Genomic DNA, 18,411 nt, shown 5'->3' with positions numbered 1-18,411 from the left:
TTGATCCCAGGACATTGGAATTGTGACCTGAACTGAAGGCAGACGCTTAATGTCGAGTCACCCAGGCATCCCAATAACTTACTGTATTATCACAACAACCTTTGGGTGTTCATTAGTTCAACACATATTTTGACTGCTGGCCTAAGATAAAACTTTCTGAAGATCATTAAGTCTGTCACTTTCTCATTTGTCTGCTTTCCGGCTTCTGAATTTTTGTTGCTACTGTCTTACCTTTTATTCTCTTTGTTCTTTTGGGTTTGTGGGCCTTAAAAATTCCTTACCATTTTTTAGTGGGGTCTTGGAGTGAGAGGAGCTAAGTAGGTATGTCAGAGTCATTATCTTTAACTAAAAATCCTCATTTCTTTTAAGCGTTCAAATATTTTGATTGTATCTTACTTGCATTTAAGTAGAATTGTTAAGGGTTTTGATATATCTTATTAACTAATCTAATATATAAAGTTACAATTTTTTTAAAGTTACAATTTTTTAAAAATTTAAAATATTAAATGTTTTTAAATGAAATTTTAATTTTTACTAAGAATTCAAGGTTAAAGATTTTGGTATTTTTTGATTAAAATGATTACTATCATTGTACTACTAACCTTACTATAATGTTGACTGGCATGAAAATAGTTACAGATGGACCCTAACATTCTATATTTTTTTAAAAAAATTTTATTTCGAGAGGAAGCAAGAGAGAGTATGAGCAGAGTGGGGAGGCAGAGGGAGAAGCAGACTCCCTGCTGAGCAGGGAGACCATTGTGGAGCTGGATCCCAGGACCCTGGGATTATGACCCCAGCTGAAGGTAGATGCTTGACTGGTGGAGCCACCCAGACATCCCTATTTTTCTTATAATCTTATTTAATCTTCATGGTTATGAAAAGCAGTGGTAGCTTGTTAAAATACTTCCTTAAGAGGCGCCTGGGGTAGGGGCGCCTGGGTGGCTCAGTGGGTTAAAGCCTCTGCATTCAGCTCAGGTCATGATCTCAGGGTCCTGGGATCGAGCCCCAGCCCCACATCGGGCTCTCTGCTCAGCAGGGAGCTTGCCTCCCCCTCTCTCTCCCTGCCTCTCTGCCTACTTGTGATTTCTATCTATCAAATAAATAAATTAAAAAAAAAAAAAAGAGGCGCCTGGGTGGCTCAGTGGGTTAAGCCGCTGCCTTTGGCTCAGGTCATGGTCCTAGGGTCCTGGTATTGAGCCCCACATCAGGCTCCCTCCTCAGTGGGAAGCCTGCTTCTCCCTTTCCCACTCCTCTTGCATATGTTCCCTCTCTCGCTGTGTCTCTGTCAAATAAGTAAATAAAATCTTTAAAAAAAGATACCTCCTTAAAACTATTTATGATCATTGGAATTTTGTAAGAACAGAATAAATAATATCAATCATGCAATACGAAACTTGATTTTTCTAAGTAGTTTAGTGTTGAATGTGATATTTCATTATATAAATTTTACTTCAGGATTAAATAAGGGAAATGTGTTGGGGGTGAGAATGAATAAAACTTGATAAGATCTAAAAATTCCTTTAAGAAAGTTTTTTTTTTTTAATTTTTTAATTTAATTAATTAATTAATTTATTTATTTATTTGACAGAGAGAGAGATCACAAGTAGGCAGAGAGGCAGGCAGAGAGAAAGAGGAGGAAGCAGGCTCCCTGCCGAGCAAAGAGCCTGATGTGGGACTCGATCCCAGGACCCTGAGATCATGACCTGAGCCGAAGGCAGCGGCTTAACCCACTGAGCCACCCAGGCGCCCCTTTTTTAAAAATTTTTAAAACATTTTAAAATTTTTAATTAGGGGCTTGAATTCATGGCCCTGAGATGAAGACCTGAGCTGTGGAATCAAGAGTTGGATGCTTAACTGACTAAACCACCCAGGCTCCCCCAGAATTTTCTTTTCAGTTATTTCAAATTCCTTTTTAACCCATGACTGTAACTTTATATATAACTTTATTTCCTTTAATTGATTTATTCCTCAGGATGCAAGTGCTACATGAATTAGAAACTTTTTTTACAATGAAACCTTATTTTTCTAATAGTATTCTCTCTTTGTATTCTTAACTGTGTTAACATCTCTGTTTTTTTTTTTTTATATGCAATAGCTAGCATATTTTGCTTTGTCCATCTGTAGCATTAAAGGATTATGGATTCCCAAAGCTAATAGCTCTTTTGGATCAGGAGAGAGATACTCTTTTCATGGTGGTATTCCTTTTAAAATGTAAATACTTTCTTATTATGAGGATAACAAAGTGTTTTTAAGTCCAAATCTTAAAAATCTTTGGTTATATTCTTCTTCTTCTTCTTCTTCTTCTTCTTTTTTTTGAGCTTGAATTTACCAGTTTAGACTGGTATATAATATCCACAGATCATGGGACAAATAAAGGGATTTATAGGTTAAACTGTTCTAAGATTTGAAAACTCTCTTTTATAGATACAGACACAAAAAGAATAGTGATAGCCAATTACCAAATCATTATAGAACACCTGTGGTTTGGCAAATAGCAACTTCAGTATGCGATAATCTACGTTCTCTAATACAGTCATGCAGACAGCAGTATTTGCAAGACTCAACCTGTAATAAAAGAAAAAATACCAGAGTTTTTTAAAATACCCCAAATTAATCTCTGTTCTTTTTGTTTTATATCCAAGTAAATCCTTTGATTGAATTCATGTTTTTAAAATGTAAAGTTTAGGTTACTAAAGTATAAAGTACACTCAAAACATGAACTTTATTAATGTCATCTGGCAGCATAATCTGTTTGAAGGAATCTATAATAGTAATGGTTCAGGATAAAAATGGATCCTTCTTTATTAGAAACGCTTTTATTTGGAATTTTAAAACAGTTTTTAAAATCGAAAACCGATACTCCTTTTCACAGTAAGGAGTTAGTAAATCATGTCTGTACAAAGAGACACTTTTTGATTTGAAAAAAAAAAGTCAGTCTACTTTTGGTAGTTCACAAATAACCTCACTTTAAAAAAAACTGGTATTATGCTCAAAATAATGAAATCTATAAAAATAATGGTTTGTATTGGTTTTAATAAATGCTGTTTAGAATGTATGCTACTTTGTGTTGTTCAAGTTGATCATTTTTTGCAGATAAGATAATTTACTCTTGATATAGTTTGTTTCTTCAGTAGTCAGATTGACTAGTTATGGGAATGACACAGCACTGACTTCCAGTTGCTCACAGAAGAGAAGGGGAAGGCAAATAAAAATGCATAGCAAGTCATACCATGATACATGGGCAGTGCTGAAAGTTAAGGGCAGGTCTGGGGAGCATCTGGGAATATTTTTAAATTCATCCTGGAGATATTAGAGAAGGCTTTTTAAAAGTTTTAAATGACTCTTAGGGGTTAGCTAGATGATCGGGAACAGGGGGGTGGAAGTGGGCAGAGGAGGAGTCAAGGCAGAGAATAGCGTAGCCCATGTAAATGTAGAGATGGCCGAGGAGAATAGGAGAACACAGTGCATTAGAAGGGATCTTGGAGTAGTTTGGGAATAACCCAGCCAGAAGGAATTTGTAAGGTATGAGACTAGGTTAGATGATTCTACTATAAAGAATGTGAATTTATGGGCACCCGGGTGGTTCAGTGGGTTAAGCCTCTGCCTTCTGCTCAGGTCATGATCCCAGGATCCTGGGATCAAGCTCCGTATCAGGCTCTCTGCTCAGCAGGGGGCCTGCTTCCCCTCCTCTCTCTGCCTGCCTCTATGCCTACTTGTGATCTCTCTCTCTCTGTGTCAAATAGATAAACAAAATCTTTAAAAAAAAAAAAAGAATGTGAATTTATGCTGCCTACATTTCTCAGTGAATAGTAATTGTAGGAATAGTAGAAACAGTGGTAGGAGATGTAAAGACTGGGCTAACATTTTTAAGTATTTGCCATGTGCCATGTACTATTCTGAGTTTTTACTTTTTCTCTATCTCCTTTAACCCTTAGTGTCCTTCCTATTTTATTTTCATAAAATATTTTTATATTTAGAAAGCTAAAAGAAGTTTAAATAGCAGCATTTTATTGAGGCACAAATGATATACATTAAAATGCATATTTTAAATGTACAGTTTGATAAGTTAGACATATGTATACACTTACAAAACAGTCCCCAGAATCAAGATGATGACCATATCTATCACCCCCCAAAGCTTCCTCCTGCCCTTTGTAATCCCTACCTTTTGGCCCTCCTATCCTGCTCTTTCCCAAGCAAATACTCACCTGCTATCTGTCACTGTAGTTCAGTTTGCAGATTGCTAAAATATCATCTTGGATCTGTTCTATAGTTTCTTTAAATGTGTGACTTCAGGAGTAGGTGACACTCACCAAAGTTCCAAACACACATATCATGTCCTTATCTAATGTTTATCTGAACAGGAACCTCTCCTGTTCATTTTTCTGAAGCACCCTTAAGAAGGGATTCAGCAGGGGCACCGGGGTGGCTCAGTGGGTTAAGCCTCTGCCTTTGGCTCAGGTCATGGTCTCAGGGTCCTGGAATGGAGTCCCGCCTGGGCTCTCTGCTCAGCAGGGAGCCTGCTTCCCCCTCTGTCTCTCTGCCTGCCTCTCTGCCTACTTGTGATCTCTCTCTCTGTCAAGTAAATAAATAAAATCTTAAAAAAAGGGGGGGGGTGTTCAGCAGCAGAATATACAGATTGTCATGACTCATTATCATTTTCTTTTTGAGTGTTATCACATTACTTTGCCAACAAATATACTTCTATGTCATTGTTTTAAACAGCTGCATAGTATTCTCTCTTATTAGGTATACCTTGATTTTTCTGAGATAATTCCTCTCTGTTAAACATTGAAATTGTTGCTACTTTCTTGATAGTCATACAAGAAATATTTATCAAAATATTTACCAGACATCTGTCTGGTACTATTCATGGAATTGACTTGAGTAAGATAAGGACCCTGTCTTGAGGAATTTGCATGGCAGAGGAAAACAGAGAATGAATGAACAAAGCAGCAAATGAGGCTGTTACATATTTTTAATCAGCACCAAAAAGGCAATAAATAGGGGTGATGTGATAGGGCAAGGGGCTTTGGGGGAAGTGGTGTGCTGCTTTAGATAGGCAGGTTAGACTTCTCTGAAGAAGTAGCCCGAGAAATGAGAAGATCTACAGAATATTGTTGGAAAGGTTCATGACAAGAGCAAAGGCTCTGACATGGTTATGTTTTCTTAATAGGGTAGCAAGTAATTAAAAAAAACTTTTTTTGAAAAACTTTTTTTTTTTTTTTTTTGATAGAGAGGGGGCATTGAGGAAGGAGCAGAGAGAGAATCTTGCGCAGGCTTAGTGCCCAGCACTTAGCTGGATTGGGCTGAGATCATGACCTGAGCTTGACTGACTGAGCCACCCATGTGCTGCAGAACCATTCTTAAAATTAATATTGTTATAAGAAAATTGAAAAAGGCAATCTTTGTGACATTTCCAAATTTACATTAAATTGCTGTGTGAAAAGGGATACATTTCAGAAATTGAATGAATGAGTGAAGGATAGAATATACCAGTTGAGTTCAAGTTCCCTGGGCTACTATAATAAAAAGCAACTATTGAAAAAAATGATTAAAGGAGTTGTTATATAAGATAATGGCTAAAAAGTTAGAGGTCTTTAGGAAACAAAAGCTGAGACAACTTATCAATTCATTTTACAAATATCAAGCATCTACTTTGTGGCACGTGGTGTTGTAGGTACTAAGGACACAGGAATAAATGAACCAGATGAAAGATCCTCCCCTAGTGGGACTTCCATGAGACAGAACAAATACAAAATATTAGGTAACATAACAAGTGTTTTGAAGAAAAGTGAAAGCAGAATTTTATATAATCTCTATATTATAGTTTTAAAGGAATTTTGATCATGTGTTATCTTTGTACTTACATTATTCTGCGATATGTCTAATAATAAGTCTCATGTAATTATATGTTTCAGTCTTATTTGTATACTTCCAAATTGCGTGCAGGAGGTGATCTCATCCACTCTTGTGATTTTAGCTGGCATCTGTTTATAGTTGATACTTAGAACTACCCTTTCACGAAGAGTCTTGTTTCCTACCATTTTTATATGTCTGAAAAGCAATTAAGTTTAAATATAGAAGAGAGATTACTCATCCCACCCCCACCCCCAACCTGTCTCTTTATTCCATCATCATGGTTTTGTGTTATATCATTGTGTATGTCCTAGATTCTATGTTCTGTAATGATCTGTTCAGTACCCTAGTTCCAAGGTTATGATGGAAGGCAGAGGTGTATACAGTGCATAGAATTGTTGATTTTGATTATAGAATTAATGAACATGAGATGCTTTTTTCCTAAAAAATATAGGATAAGTTTAAGATAATTAAGTATAGGATAAAGATAATTGGGTTGCTAATAAAATTTTGCAGTTTATAAGATCAAAGTTTTATCTTGGTTATTTTTTCTGACTTGACCATCTTTATTTGTTTGAACTTTCTAATGTAAATGTGTATTAAAATTTCAGTCACATAATATGTTAAGCCTAAATAAATAAATAAGGACTAAGATACATGCTATGGCTCTGGAGTAATGCAATTTAAAGATTTATTTCTTTAGGACTTATAAGAAATTTTGTAAGATTATATTGAGTTTTTATTTCAGTTCATAATACTTATTTGTTAAGTGAATTAATTTTTTGTGGCTTTCTATATAGAGGTTTTTTTTTTTTTAAGATTTTATTTATTTGACAGATATCACAAGTAGGCAGAGAGGCAGGCAGAGAGAGGAGGAAGCAGGCTCTCTGCTCAGCAGAGAGCCTGATGCGGGACTTGATTCCAGGACCCTGAGATCATGACCTGAGCTGCAGGCAGAGGCTTTAACCCACTGAACTACCCAGGCACCCCTATAGAGGGTTTTTTTAAACCTTTCTCATTTTCAGGTGAAGATTTGAGTTTTTAAAGTGTTAATTTTATATTCTTGATATATAAAGAGTTTGTGGTATAGTATACCTAATGGTTTACTAGGAAATAGTAAAGTTAATATTTATAAGACTTCCAAATTTTAAGTGACTTTATCTTTTTTTTCCAGGTTTGTTAAAGTTTTGCACAGTAGGGTTTTGTGGAATTGGGAGCCTAATTGATTTCATTCTTATTTCAATGCAGGTAAGTTAGTTTCGGTCCAGAAGATGAAATACTTTTCCATTCAAATATGAGTTCTCTGATCTTTTCCTGGTATATTTTAAATATATTAGAAAGCACATTTTATCTTTTTTTTTTTTTTTAAAGATTTTATTTATCAGAGAGAGAGGGGGAGAGAGCGAGCACAGGCAGACAATGGCAGGCAGAGGCAGAGGGAGAAGCAGGCTCCTTGCTCACTGGAGCCTGATGCGGGACTCGATCCCAGGACGCTGGGATCACGACCTGAGCCGAAGGCAGCTGCTCAACCAACTGAGCCACCCAGGCGTCCCCACATTTTATCTTTTAATCACATAAAAGACCCTGTGGGTGGAGTATCCCTCATGGGAACTGAAACTACCTCCTCAAGCAATAAGGACTGCCCGAGCCAGCAAGACCCCATGTGACTGACCCTCAAGACAGTGATCAACCTGACCTTTGCTGCCCCTGCTGCATGTATCCACCAAACTTTGGCCCACATTTTCCTGATAAAAACCTAGAACGGTTTTCAACACTTTGAAGACAGTGTTTGAGACACTAGTCCACTGTCTGCCCAGTGTTTTGGCCTCACTGAAAAAAAATTCTTTTTTTGATTTAAAAAAAAAATGAAAGTAAAAAAAATTTTAAAAATAAGTATTTTAGAAAGCAGTTAGGAAAGCTTTTCCAGTTTTTCTTTAGATTCTGCATCTAGGGGATCATAGCTGTGTTTCCAAGTAACATTTCCCAACCTGTGTTCTACTAGTTAGTAGTTCTAAAAGACTACTGTCTTGTCATTTTAAAAAAAAGGATTCTATGCTCAAATACAATTTGTAAATGTGAATTCAACTGAGATTTCTTTACTGGATAACTTCTGAGAATCTTTGTAATTTGTATTATGAATCTTGAATAGGGATTAAGATTATTTCTCAATATATTATTTCTTTTCCTGATAGTCACAGCCACATTTGTCAATTACTATAATAGGATATTGATGGGGATCTGATATTTACATATGAATATGTGGAGACACAAACAATATTTTCTTTTTTTTTTTTTTTTTAATGGACAGGCACTCTATATCAGTGTTTCTTGGTTGTAAATTATAGAAACTGAAATCCAGGTATCTTAAGACAGAAAGAATAAAGGACTGTCTGGGCATTCTGTAGAAAATCTAGGAGTAGGGCTAGCCTTGGGTACGACCAAATCCATATAACCAAATAATGTATTCAGGAACTCTCCTGATACCTCTCTCTGCTTCTCTGTGGTAACCTCATCTTCTCCTGCTGCAGTGGTATGGAGGCAGGTGTAGTGTGTTGAAGTGCTGTCCTTTAGCATTTAAAAGTGCCACCAGATGTTTGACGCACTGAACCGATGGTGGTTAACTTTTGAAGATTCTTAAATTAGAGAGGGGAATGAATTTACCACAACAAATGTCACAAAGCAGCATTTCAGTAAGCATTTATGGAGCACCTCATGTCTCCAGCAAGAGTGTCAGTATGTATATAGATCATCATCAGTTTTGGTCTTCTTTCTCATACAATATTTCCTCTCCTCAATTCTGTCTGCTTGATGTTAATCCTTATGTTTTAAAAGAAAGTCAAAATCCAGGAGATTCGGGTAGCATACTGTGAGGAGGGTACCATACTGTGAGGAGGAGGCAGCATATGGACCAATAAGATACCAGAATTAAACAAGGAAAATATTTGGTTTTAAAGTTGGAATTTTCCTGTCTTTATTCATAAACATATGCCTAACCAAATATCCTGCCTTCTCTGACTGGAGGACAGGCAAGCAGGCATGAAGAGGCTAAGGTACTTGTGCACATATGCTTGGAAATGGATTTCTCACTATAAATGAGGATCCAAGGAATTTCATGTATTATTGGGATTCTTTAAGATATCCAAAATTTAATGCCTTTGAAACCCATTTACCTAATATTTTCACAGTAGGTTCTTTCTTTAATGATGTCATCACTTTATATTAAGGTTTACTTCTATCAAATTATAGTGCTTATTTGATTCAGCGACTGCTTTCTGGTACACGAATGCCTGAACTTTCGAGAACAAATCATTCTTTTCTTAAAGATCTCGAACTGAACCTATTGCATTAAGAAATACTGAGACAGAATTAGAGTATTTGAATTTCTGCAGTTAATTTTCCTAATTAAGACATTTCAAAAGGTATGGCCACGTTAGGTTTAGACTGCTTTTAGATTAGGGAAAACAAATTTTTCAAATGTAGTCAAATAAGAGGTGTAATCTTGCTTTACACATCATTTAATCTACTTAACTTGTGATGTTGACTACTTTAGTTTTTAAGAATTATTTTTTCAGCAAATGAAATGTTTTTAATAAAACATAAACTGTGTCAATGTTTTTGTCCCAAGTACATTTTTTCCAACTTATCATAAACCTTTTACATTTGTCCATCTTTTTATTTATTCTTCTTTCTCATTCTCTCCATCCTGTTTTTTCTTTTTCTTTTTGCTATTAAATATTGTTCTCCAGTGAATAGCAATGTTTTTCTTTTGGGCTCTGATCCCAGAAACATATCGTGCATGAACTCAAAACCTATAAAAACATACTTTGCTTCACAGTATTTATAATAAAAATCCAGGAAAATCCTCTTTAAAAATTAGGTCTAGTTATTTCATCTTTGAATCAAAGTAATATAAAACATAATGCACGTATTACTAAAGTAAACTTTACATGTCACTATATTTACTGAAAATACTTTAATGAGTATCTATTTGTTAATAAACTTTTGAAGTTTCTTCTTTTTTTTATGTTCTTAAAAAGTATAGAAATGGCAGTGTGAATTAATAGTATAAAATAATACATAGAATTAGTTCAGCCCTTTTGTGCATTCAGCAAAAATCTAAATCAGTGATACATATGTAGCATACAGTCTTTCAGTTATAGGTAACTGTTGTGTATAATCACTGTATTTGTAGTTATTCATAAGGCAGTTCTGAAGATTTTAAAACATTCATTCTTTGTGCTTATATATGTGTGTGTGTGTTATGATGGATTGATTAGAAATTTAATTTCTTTTATCAGAAAAATAGGAGAATATTTTTATTTCATTTAAACTTCTCACTCACAATCTGGACTTTTTTTTTTTTCAAAGATTTTATTTATTTGACAGAGAGAGAGGGAACACAAGCAGGGGGAGTGGGAAAGGGAGAAGCAGGCTTCCTGCCGAGCAGGGAGCCTGATGTGGGGCTTGATATCCACTTCGATCCCAGCACCCTGAAGGCATGACCGGAGCCAAAGGCAGATGCTTAATGACTAAGCCATCCAGGTGCACTGGATTTTTTTTAACTATACCAAAACCACTGATACGGTATCTGCCAAACAAAAAGAAAGTTTCCTCCGTTGTGTGGGGATAAGATGGCCACAAATCAAAAAGATAAAGATGGGTGGAGGGAAAATGGAAATATGAATTGGAATGTAGAAAGTTGTTGGAAGTATGTCAGGGTACTTTGCGACAATTTAAAAATATTCTATGCATCATGGAAGAAATTGCTTTCATTTTTATTCCTATTAACATTACAGAGTAGCTCTCCTTAAGGGACTAATAACAGTATAAGTAGAAATTCATAGAAGCAGCATAATTCTAAGACATTAATGAATTTTATAAATTTGTAAAATTTATAAAATATCTCTAGTTTGATATTATAGATAATTTTTTTTAGCACTGAATTATATAGTGCTTCTGTGTTTTTTTTTAACTTTTAGACACCAGGTCTGACTTTTCACACATAAATTTCAGTAGAAAAAAAATTTACTGTAGCACTGGTAGTATGCTAAACATAGTGTATACCATCGATAATTTGGGCTGATTTGAACTGAATGCAATATATCTTGTGAAAAGTGTAGCCTTGTGCCAATAATAAAAAAAGGTAGTTTTTAAAAGTGCTTGCTTTTTCTTTAGGACCTTGAAGTTCTACATTTCCTAGTGTCACTTGAGAAGTAATGAATAAAATAAAAGATATGATAAACTATAAATAGTAGGTTTTAGGGGCATCTGGGTAGCTCAGTGGGTTAAGCCTCAGCCTTTAGCTCAGGTCATGATCTCAGGGTCCTGGGATCTAGCCCCGAGTCAGGCTCTCTGCTCAGCAGGGAGCCTGCTTCCCCCTCTCTCTCTGCCTGTCTCTCTGCCTACTTGTGTTCTCTCTGTCAAAAAAAAAAAAAAAAAAAAAAAAAGTAGGTTTTATGCCATCAGTGAAAATGGGTTTAGGGAGACCTATTAGGTATAATAAGTTGAAGTTCTGCCCTAGAGGAACGTATAGTCTATCCCCAAAGTGTTGTGATAATAAGATTCCATTTATTATCAGAAATAAAATGTTCCCTTGGGAACTGCTGGCTTAAAATAAAAATAAAAATAAAAATGTTATCTTGATTTTTATCTTGTTTAAATTCTTTGAATTTTACTAAAAATTTTAGAAGCCTAGGCTTTTCAGTCTAGAGCATGAGCAAGGATCAAGTTGTAGGTTCACTTCTGTGTAAGCTAGTTTGTTTTATCCCAAAATATAGCCTATTCCCTTGCTCTGTGACATACATATACTATTGATCAAAGGAAGGACTAAATCTGTAATCACCCTCAATCAGTTACTAGAAGAATTGATCTAAGTCCTTGATAGTTCACAAGATGTATGATAGCAGTATATAAAAACCAGTAGACATTTTAGATATCAAATCTTTCAAATAGCCCTCTCTGTATTACTTATTTAATCCTGGTGTGATTAGTTGGGGAAATAAACTGGATAACTAAAGAGACTGATAATTTGTGTAGCCTTTGCTCTGTTATGTGATCTTAATTAGGTAGATTTCACTTAGTTCACTTTTATTTTCCTTTTTTTTTTTTTTTTAAGATTTTATTTATTTGAGAGGGAAACAGTGAAAGAGAGCATGAGAGAGGAGAAGCAGACTCCCCGTGGAGCTGGGAGTCCGCAGCAGGACTCAATCCTGGTACTCCGGGATCATGACCTGAGCTGAAGGCAGTTTGCTTAACCAACTCAGCCACCCAGGGGCCCCTCGCTTAGTTCACTTTTATTGTGGGCAGATATTTATTCAGTGAATTAAAGGAATGTTCAAAAAACAGAGAGTATCTTAAACTGGTTTTGAGACTAATCCCAAAGCTGGGTTTTCTTCAGGAGATACCGTGTATGAATCTTATTCATTTCTTTAAAAAAATTTTTTTTTAATTTTTAAATTAACATATAATGCATTATTAGCCCCAGGGGTACAGGTCTGTGAATTGCCAGGTTTACACACTTCATAGCACATACCTACCCCAATGTCCATAACCCCACCACCCTCGCCCTACCCTCCTCCCCTCAGCAGCCCTCAGTTTGTTTTGTGAGATTAAGAGTCTCTTATGGTTTGTCTTCCTCCTAATCCCACCTTGTTTCATTTATTCTTTTCCTACCCCCCAAACCTCCCACGTTGCCTCTCAACTTCCTCATATCAGGGAGATTATATGATAATTGTCTTTCTCTGATTGACTTACTTTGCTAAGCATAATACCCTCTAGTTCATCCACATCCTGGCAAGTGGCAGATTTCATTTCTTTTGATGGCTGCAAATCTTATTCATTTATTAAGGAATGATGTTTATATTGGTTATTTAGGATTAATACTAACCAGGTTTTGAATCAAATGAAGTCAGGGGTCTGCATATATAACTTCTGGCACCTTATAGGAATTTTGGTGTTTAATTTAAATGTGACTAATAAGAGGGTTTTAATGGCCTCAGATTAAAATTAACCACACAGAGAAGTCAACTATGAACACAAAAATGTAGTTTGACTTTTAAAAGTATATATATTTTTGGGAGAACTGGAATGGACACAGGTTGCATCATTGTCCTCTAATTGCAAACAGTTGAGTCACTTTACTTTTTTCACCAGGTTAATAGGTCTTTAGGAGATGATTTAATCTTGCCAGTGTTAGTATTTGGATTCTTCATATGGAGAAACTCAAAAGTAGATTAGATTGCATAAAAGGGTGCATTGATAGAGGTATATAAGGTATTCTTAGTTTTTCTTTTCCTCCTTAATTCATTCATAACATTTTAAATTTGTAAGATAATATGAGTTACCTAAGCCAGTATGACTTCAGTGACAATGCAAAGACATTAATGAGGGAGCATAGATAGCTATTGTTAAAGGTTAGGTATTAAAGTACTTACTAGGGGCGTCTGGGTGGCTCAGTGGGTTAAAGCCTCTGCCTTCGGCTCAGCTCATGATTCCATGGTCCTTGGATCCAGCCCTGCATTGGGCTCTCTGCTCAGCAGGGAGCCTGCTTCCTCCTCTCTGCCTGCATCTCTGCCTACTTGTGATCTCTGTCAAATAAAGAAATTTTTTTTAAAAAATCTTAAAAAAATAAAAAAAGTACTAGTAACCACATTTTTTTCTTTAATTAATTTATTAAATGTTACAGAAATATGTTCAAGCAAAAATACATTTTCCACCAACAAAATCAAAGGTTTATAAAATTGCAAAAAAACCTACAATATTAATAAAGTTTACATAAAGTAAGCTCTCTTCTGGTGTGGTAAAAAATGTATATATATATGTAAAATATAAAATTTGTTATTTTATCCTTTTTTAAATATACAGTTCAGTAGCATTAATGACATTCAAAATGTTGCACAACTGTCACCACGATCTATTTCCAAAAATTTTTCATCACTGCAAACAGAAACTCTGTACACACTAAGCAATAACTCCCTATTTCCCACACCTCCCAGTCCCTGGTATCCTCTGATCTATTTTCTGTCTCTGGATTTGCCTATTCTAGGTATTTCATATAAATAGAATTGTATATTTGTCCTTTTATGTCAGGCTTATTTTATTTTAAATAATGTGTTCAAGGTTCATTGATACTGTGGCATGTATTAGAACTTTGTTCCCTTTTATGGCTGAAGAGTAAGTATTCTGTTGTATGTATATACCACATTTTGTTTATCTGTCCATCTGTTGATGGACACTTGGATTGTTTCCATGTTCAGGCTATTGTGAATCATTCTGCTATGAATATTTGTGTATACATATCTATTTACAACCCCTGTTCAGGGGCACCTGGGTGGCTCAGTGGGTTAAAACCTCTGCCTTCGGCTCAGGTCATGATCTCGGGGTCCTGGGATCGAGCCCCGCATGGGGCTCTCTGCTTAGTGGAGAGCTCTCTTCCTTCCTTTCTCTCTGTGCCTGCTTGTGATCTCTCTTTCTGTCAAACGAATAAATAAAATCTTAAAAAAAAAATAAATAAAACCCCTGTTCAGTTCTTTTGGGTATATACTTAGGAGAACAGAAACTTTTTTTTTTAGTATTTTATTTATTTTACAAATAGGCAGAAAGAGAGAGAGGAGGAAGCAGGCTCCCTGCTGAGCAGAGAGCCCGATGCTGGACTCGATCCCAGGACCCTGAGATGATAAACAGAGCTGAAGGCAGAGGCTTTAACGCACTGAGCCACCCAGGCGCCCCAACTTCTTTTTTTAAAAAATATTTTATATATTTATTTGAACAAGAGAGTGACAGAGGGAGAGGAGAAGCAGGCTTCCCACTGAGCAGGGAGACCCATGTGGGGCTTGATCCTAGGAACCCGGGATCATCACCTGAGGTGAAAGCAGATGCTTAACTGACTGAGCCACCCAGGCCTGCAAGATAAACTTTCATATACAGCTAATGGAAGAGACCTTAGATTGGTTAAGTCTTTTTAAACAAGATCCATAAGATGTAAATAATAAAGAAAAAAAATAGTGAATTTGATTACCTTAAAATTAAAAAATTCTATTTTAAAAAAGATACTATACGCATAGACCAACGTATCACTGAACAGACTGAATAAAAGTTTACTAGCAACAAGAATTGATATGTGGAATATACAAATAATTTATGCTAATCAACCAGAAAAGATAGATCCTAACAGTTAAATGAGTATAGTAAACTAATAGGTGATTCATAGAATCACCCAAATAACTAGTAAATACTTCTGGGCATTTACTCTGAAAAAAATTATACTGCTGTCCACAAGGGGTTATGTGCAAAGATTTTGTCCATTACAGCCTGTTTGTGTAACAGGAAGTTGGAATCAACCTTAGATTTATACACTAATAGGAGAATGGATGCATCCTCTAACACTCGGCTGCAATTAGAAGCACTTACCTAGATGAACATATACTACATGGAAATGTCTTAAAATTATAGCATGCTGTGAGAATAGTTTAAAACTGAACAAGGTCCACAACAATAATATTTGGATAAATTAAAAATATATATTCAGGAGCTCCTGGGTGGCTCAGTGAGTTAAGCCTCTGCCTTCAGCTCAGGTCATGATCTTGGGGTCCTGGGATCGAGTTCCGCATCAGGCTCTCTGCTCAGCAGGGAGTCTGCTTCCTCCTATCTCTCTGCCTACTTGTGATCTCTTTCTCTGTCAAAAAAAAAGGTCTATCTATCTATCTATCTACATATAAATAGATATTCAAAGAACATGTTTTTTAAAAAATAAATAAGTATCCAGCTCATATACCAAATTAAGTGTATAGACTTTAGCAGCCATAGAGGAACTTTAAGCTATAGACTTTGCAGCCATAGAGGAACTTACCTCTTAAAGTAAACAGTTCAAGATTTTTTTACATTTAAGCTGCAAATAAAATTTCATGGTAAAGAGAATCAGAAACAAATAAAAGAAGAATTTAAATTCCACCCAGTGCCTCCAGACCACCACCATTTCCTTAGGAGAGAAAGTGTGGTAGTACAAAAGATACCCATATTAAATCCCAGGAACCTGGGTATATTACCTTATTTGAAAATGGGGTCTTTGCAGATGTGATTAAGTTAGGGATCCTGATATGAAGAGACCAACCTGGATTATCCAGGTGGGCCCTAAATCTAATAATAAATGTCCTTATAGGAGACAGAAGAGGAAAAGATTGACACAGCAAAGAAGGCATTGTGAAGACAAAGACAGAGATTGGAGTTATATGACCATAAGCTACAGAATGCCAAAGACTACTTATTGCTGTCAAAGGCTAGAAGAGTTTTAGAACAGAGTCTGTCTCCTCTGAGAGTCTCTGTAGGATATGGGGCTGTTGCAGATAACCTTGATTTTAGACTTCTGGCCTTAGGTCTGTAAGAGAGTAAATTTCTACTGTTTTAATCCACTACGTTTTTTGGTAACTTGCTATAGTAGCCAATAGGAAACTAATATAGAGGGATATGATGTTGCTTTCTTGTGGTTTTTAAGACTTCTCACACAAAGACCTTGATGCCGATTGTATAAAACAGCTTCCTACAGTGTAGTGGCCTTTCTATTTCCCCTTTGGAAGATGAAGACTGTAGCAACCTCTTGGTCCATGAAATGGATCCACAGATTTTGGAAATCTGCCCCAGCTTATCAGATGGAAATACTTCATGCTGTAGTATTTGGCTTTAGGCTATTTCTTCCACAGAGAAACCAACTTGTAATTTTAGGTTCCATACTCTTGTTGTCAATGAACAAATGGATATAGGCATATTTAACTGAGTAAAAAATTTCTCAGCATGGGATATTTTTAAAGACTTAGACTTTCACAATTAATAATTGAATAATATACATATAATAAAGGAATTTATAATGGGTACATGTACATAAGTCTATATGAGATCCTTAAAAATGAATTTTTAAAAAAATTTTGGTCAGGGAATATGGATTTGAATAATTGAACATTTTACAACAGATAGTTTTCTTAAACATTAAGTAGGATGAACAATTTCTTCTTCTTCTTCTTTTTTTCTCTCTGTCAAATAAATAAATAAAATCTTTTTTTTTTTTAAGATTTTATTTATTTATTTGACAGAGAGAGATCACAAGTAGGCAGGAGGCAGGCAGAGAGAGAGAGAGGAGGAAACAGGCTCCCTGCCGAGCAGAGAGCCTGATGTGGGACTCGATCCCAGGACCCTGAGATCATGACCTGAGCCGAAGGCAGTGGCTTAACCCACTGAGCCACCCAGGCGCCCAATAAATAAAATCTTAAAAAAAAAAATGTCATAGTCATACAAGATACAGAACTTTAAAAGTACTGTATAGATCAGCTTATTCTATTCCTCTTTATATGGGATACAAAACCTGAGATCCAGAGAGGCTCCCTCCTCTAGCTAGTTACTGACAGCTTTCTCTTCCAGTTTTCCTTTCCTCTAGAGCTTTCCCACAGTGACTGAATTTGGTTGTTTTGGAGGCAGCTGTTTAAATTGTTTTAGCAGAGAATATCAACAAGAGCTGTGCTTTAGTGATCTGGCAGTGTGTGGAGGGGACACTGAAAACTAATGCATAATGAGGTGTTTTTGGCCATAGGTAACAGAAACCTCAATTTACATTTGCTTTTTTTTTTTTTTTTAAAGATTTTTGTATATTTATTTGACAGAAAGACAGTGAGAGAGGGAACACAAGCAGGGAGAGTGGGAGAGGAAGAAGCAGGCTTCCCACTGACCAGGGAACCTGATGTGGGGCTTGATCCCAGGACCCTGGGATCATGACCCGAGCCAAAGACAGCACTTAATGACTGAGCCACCCAGGTGCCCCTAAATTTGCTTTAATAATATGGTAGTTTACTATTATCATACCAAGAATCTAGAGATAAGGTAATTTTAAGATTTGTTAATTTAGAGCTAAAAGACATAGTGGAGCATCCCTCCCAATCTCTTCCCTTGCTTCCCTCCTATTTCTCCCTATCTCTTTCCTTCTTTCTCTTTGCCATTTTCAGGTCCTTTGGTTTGGGTCACTTCATTATATAGTGACTTCCAGAGGCAGAAAGAATCCATTCCCTGACCCTCTCCACCGCCCGACATACACATACCTTCTTAAGGGCAAATATGCTAACAGTGAACTTGCATCATTGGTCGTTGGCCAGAATTAGATTCCGTGCCCAGGCAGAACCAGTCTCTGGAAGGAGGAGTGGAATTCCCTTGCTAGAACTGGTTGTTGAGGAGCCACAGTCACAGAGTTTGAGGGGAGGGGAGCGGTATGAAAATGGCTAAGTTAGATACAGAGTTGGATCATGTATTCCCAGGTAATGCAACTGTATCCTTTGGGGCTATCTTCTCTACAGAACAGAGGAAACAAAACAAAAACACAAAAACAACACCTTGTTTTTTTTTTCTACATGTTAACGAATAACTTTACAAGATTGTAAAACATGTGGGTCCTAATTGGTTTTTAGTTAGTTTTACATTTCCCAAGAGAGGCAAGTGAGCCTCAGGTAGGTTTATTAGAAATGCATGACATGAAAAGGTCACATAATCATGTATTTTTCTTATTTCCAACCTTGA

General features: G+C 36.1%; 1 protein-coding gene across 1 annotated transcript in view; it reads left to right on the top strand.

The window, feature by feature from the left end:
* TM2D1 (TM2 domain containing 1) overlaps positions 1 to 18,411 on the top strand; it is a 46,312-nt gene that overhangs the window by 22,036 nt on the left and 5,865 nt on the right. The window contains exon 5 of the mRNA XM_059374936.1: positions 7,037 to 7,110. Coding sequence (XP_059230919.1) covers positions 7,037 to 7,110 — 74 coding nt within the window. The remainder of the gene's footprint in view (positions 1 to 7,036; positions 7,111 to 18,411) is intronic.

Source organism: Mustela nigripes, chromosome 14 (genome assembly GCF_022355385.1).
Source record: "Mustela nigripes isolate SB6536 chromosome 14, MUSNIG.SB6536, whole genome shotgun sequence".
Classification (NCBI taxonomy): domain Eukaryota; kingdom Metazoa; phylum Chordata; class Mammalia; order Carnivora; family Mustelidae; genus Mustela; species Mustela nigripes.
The sequence above is the reverse complement of the archived record's forward strand: the minus strand, read 5'-3'. Positions and strand labels throughout refer to the sequence as shown.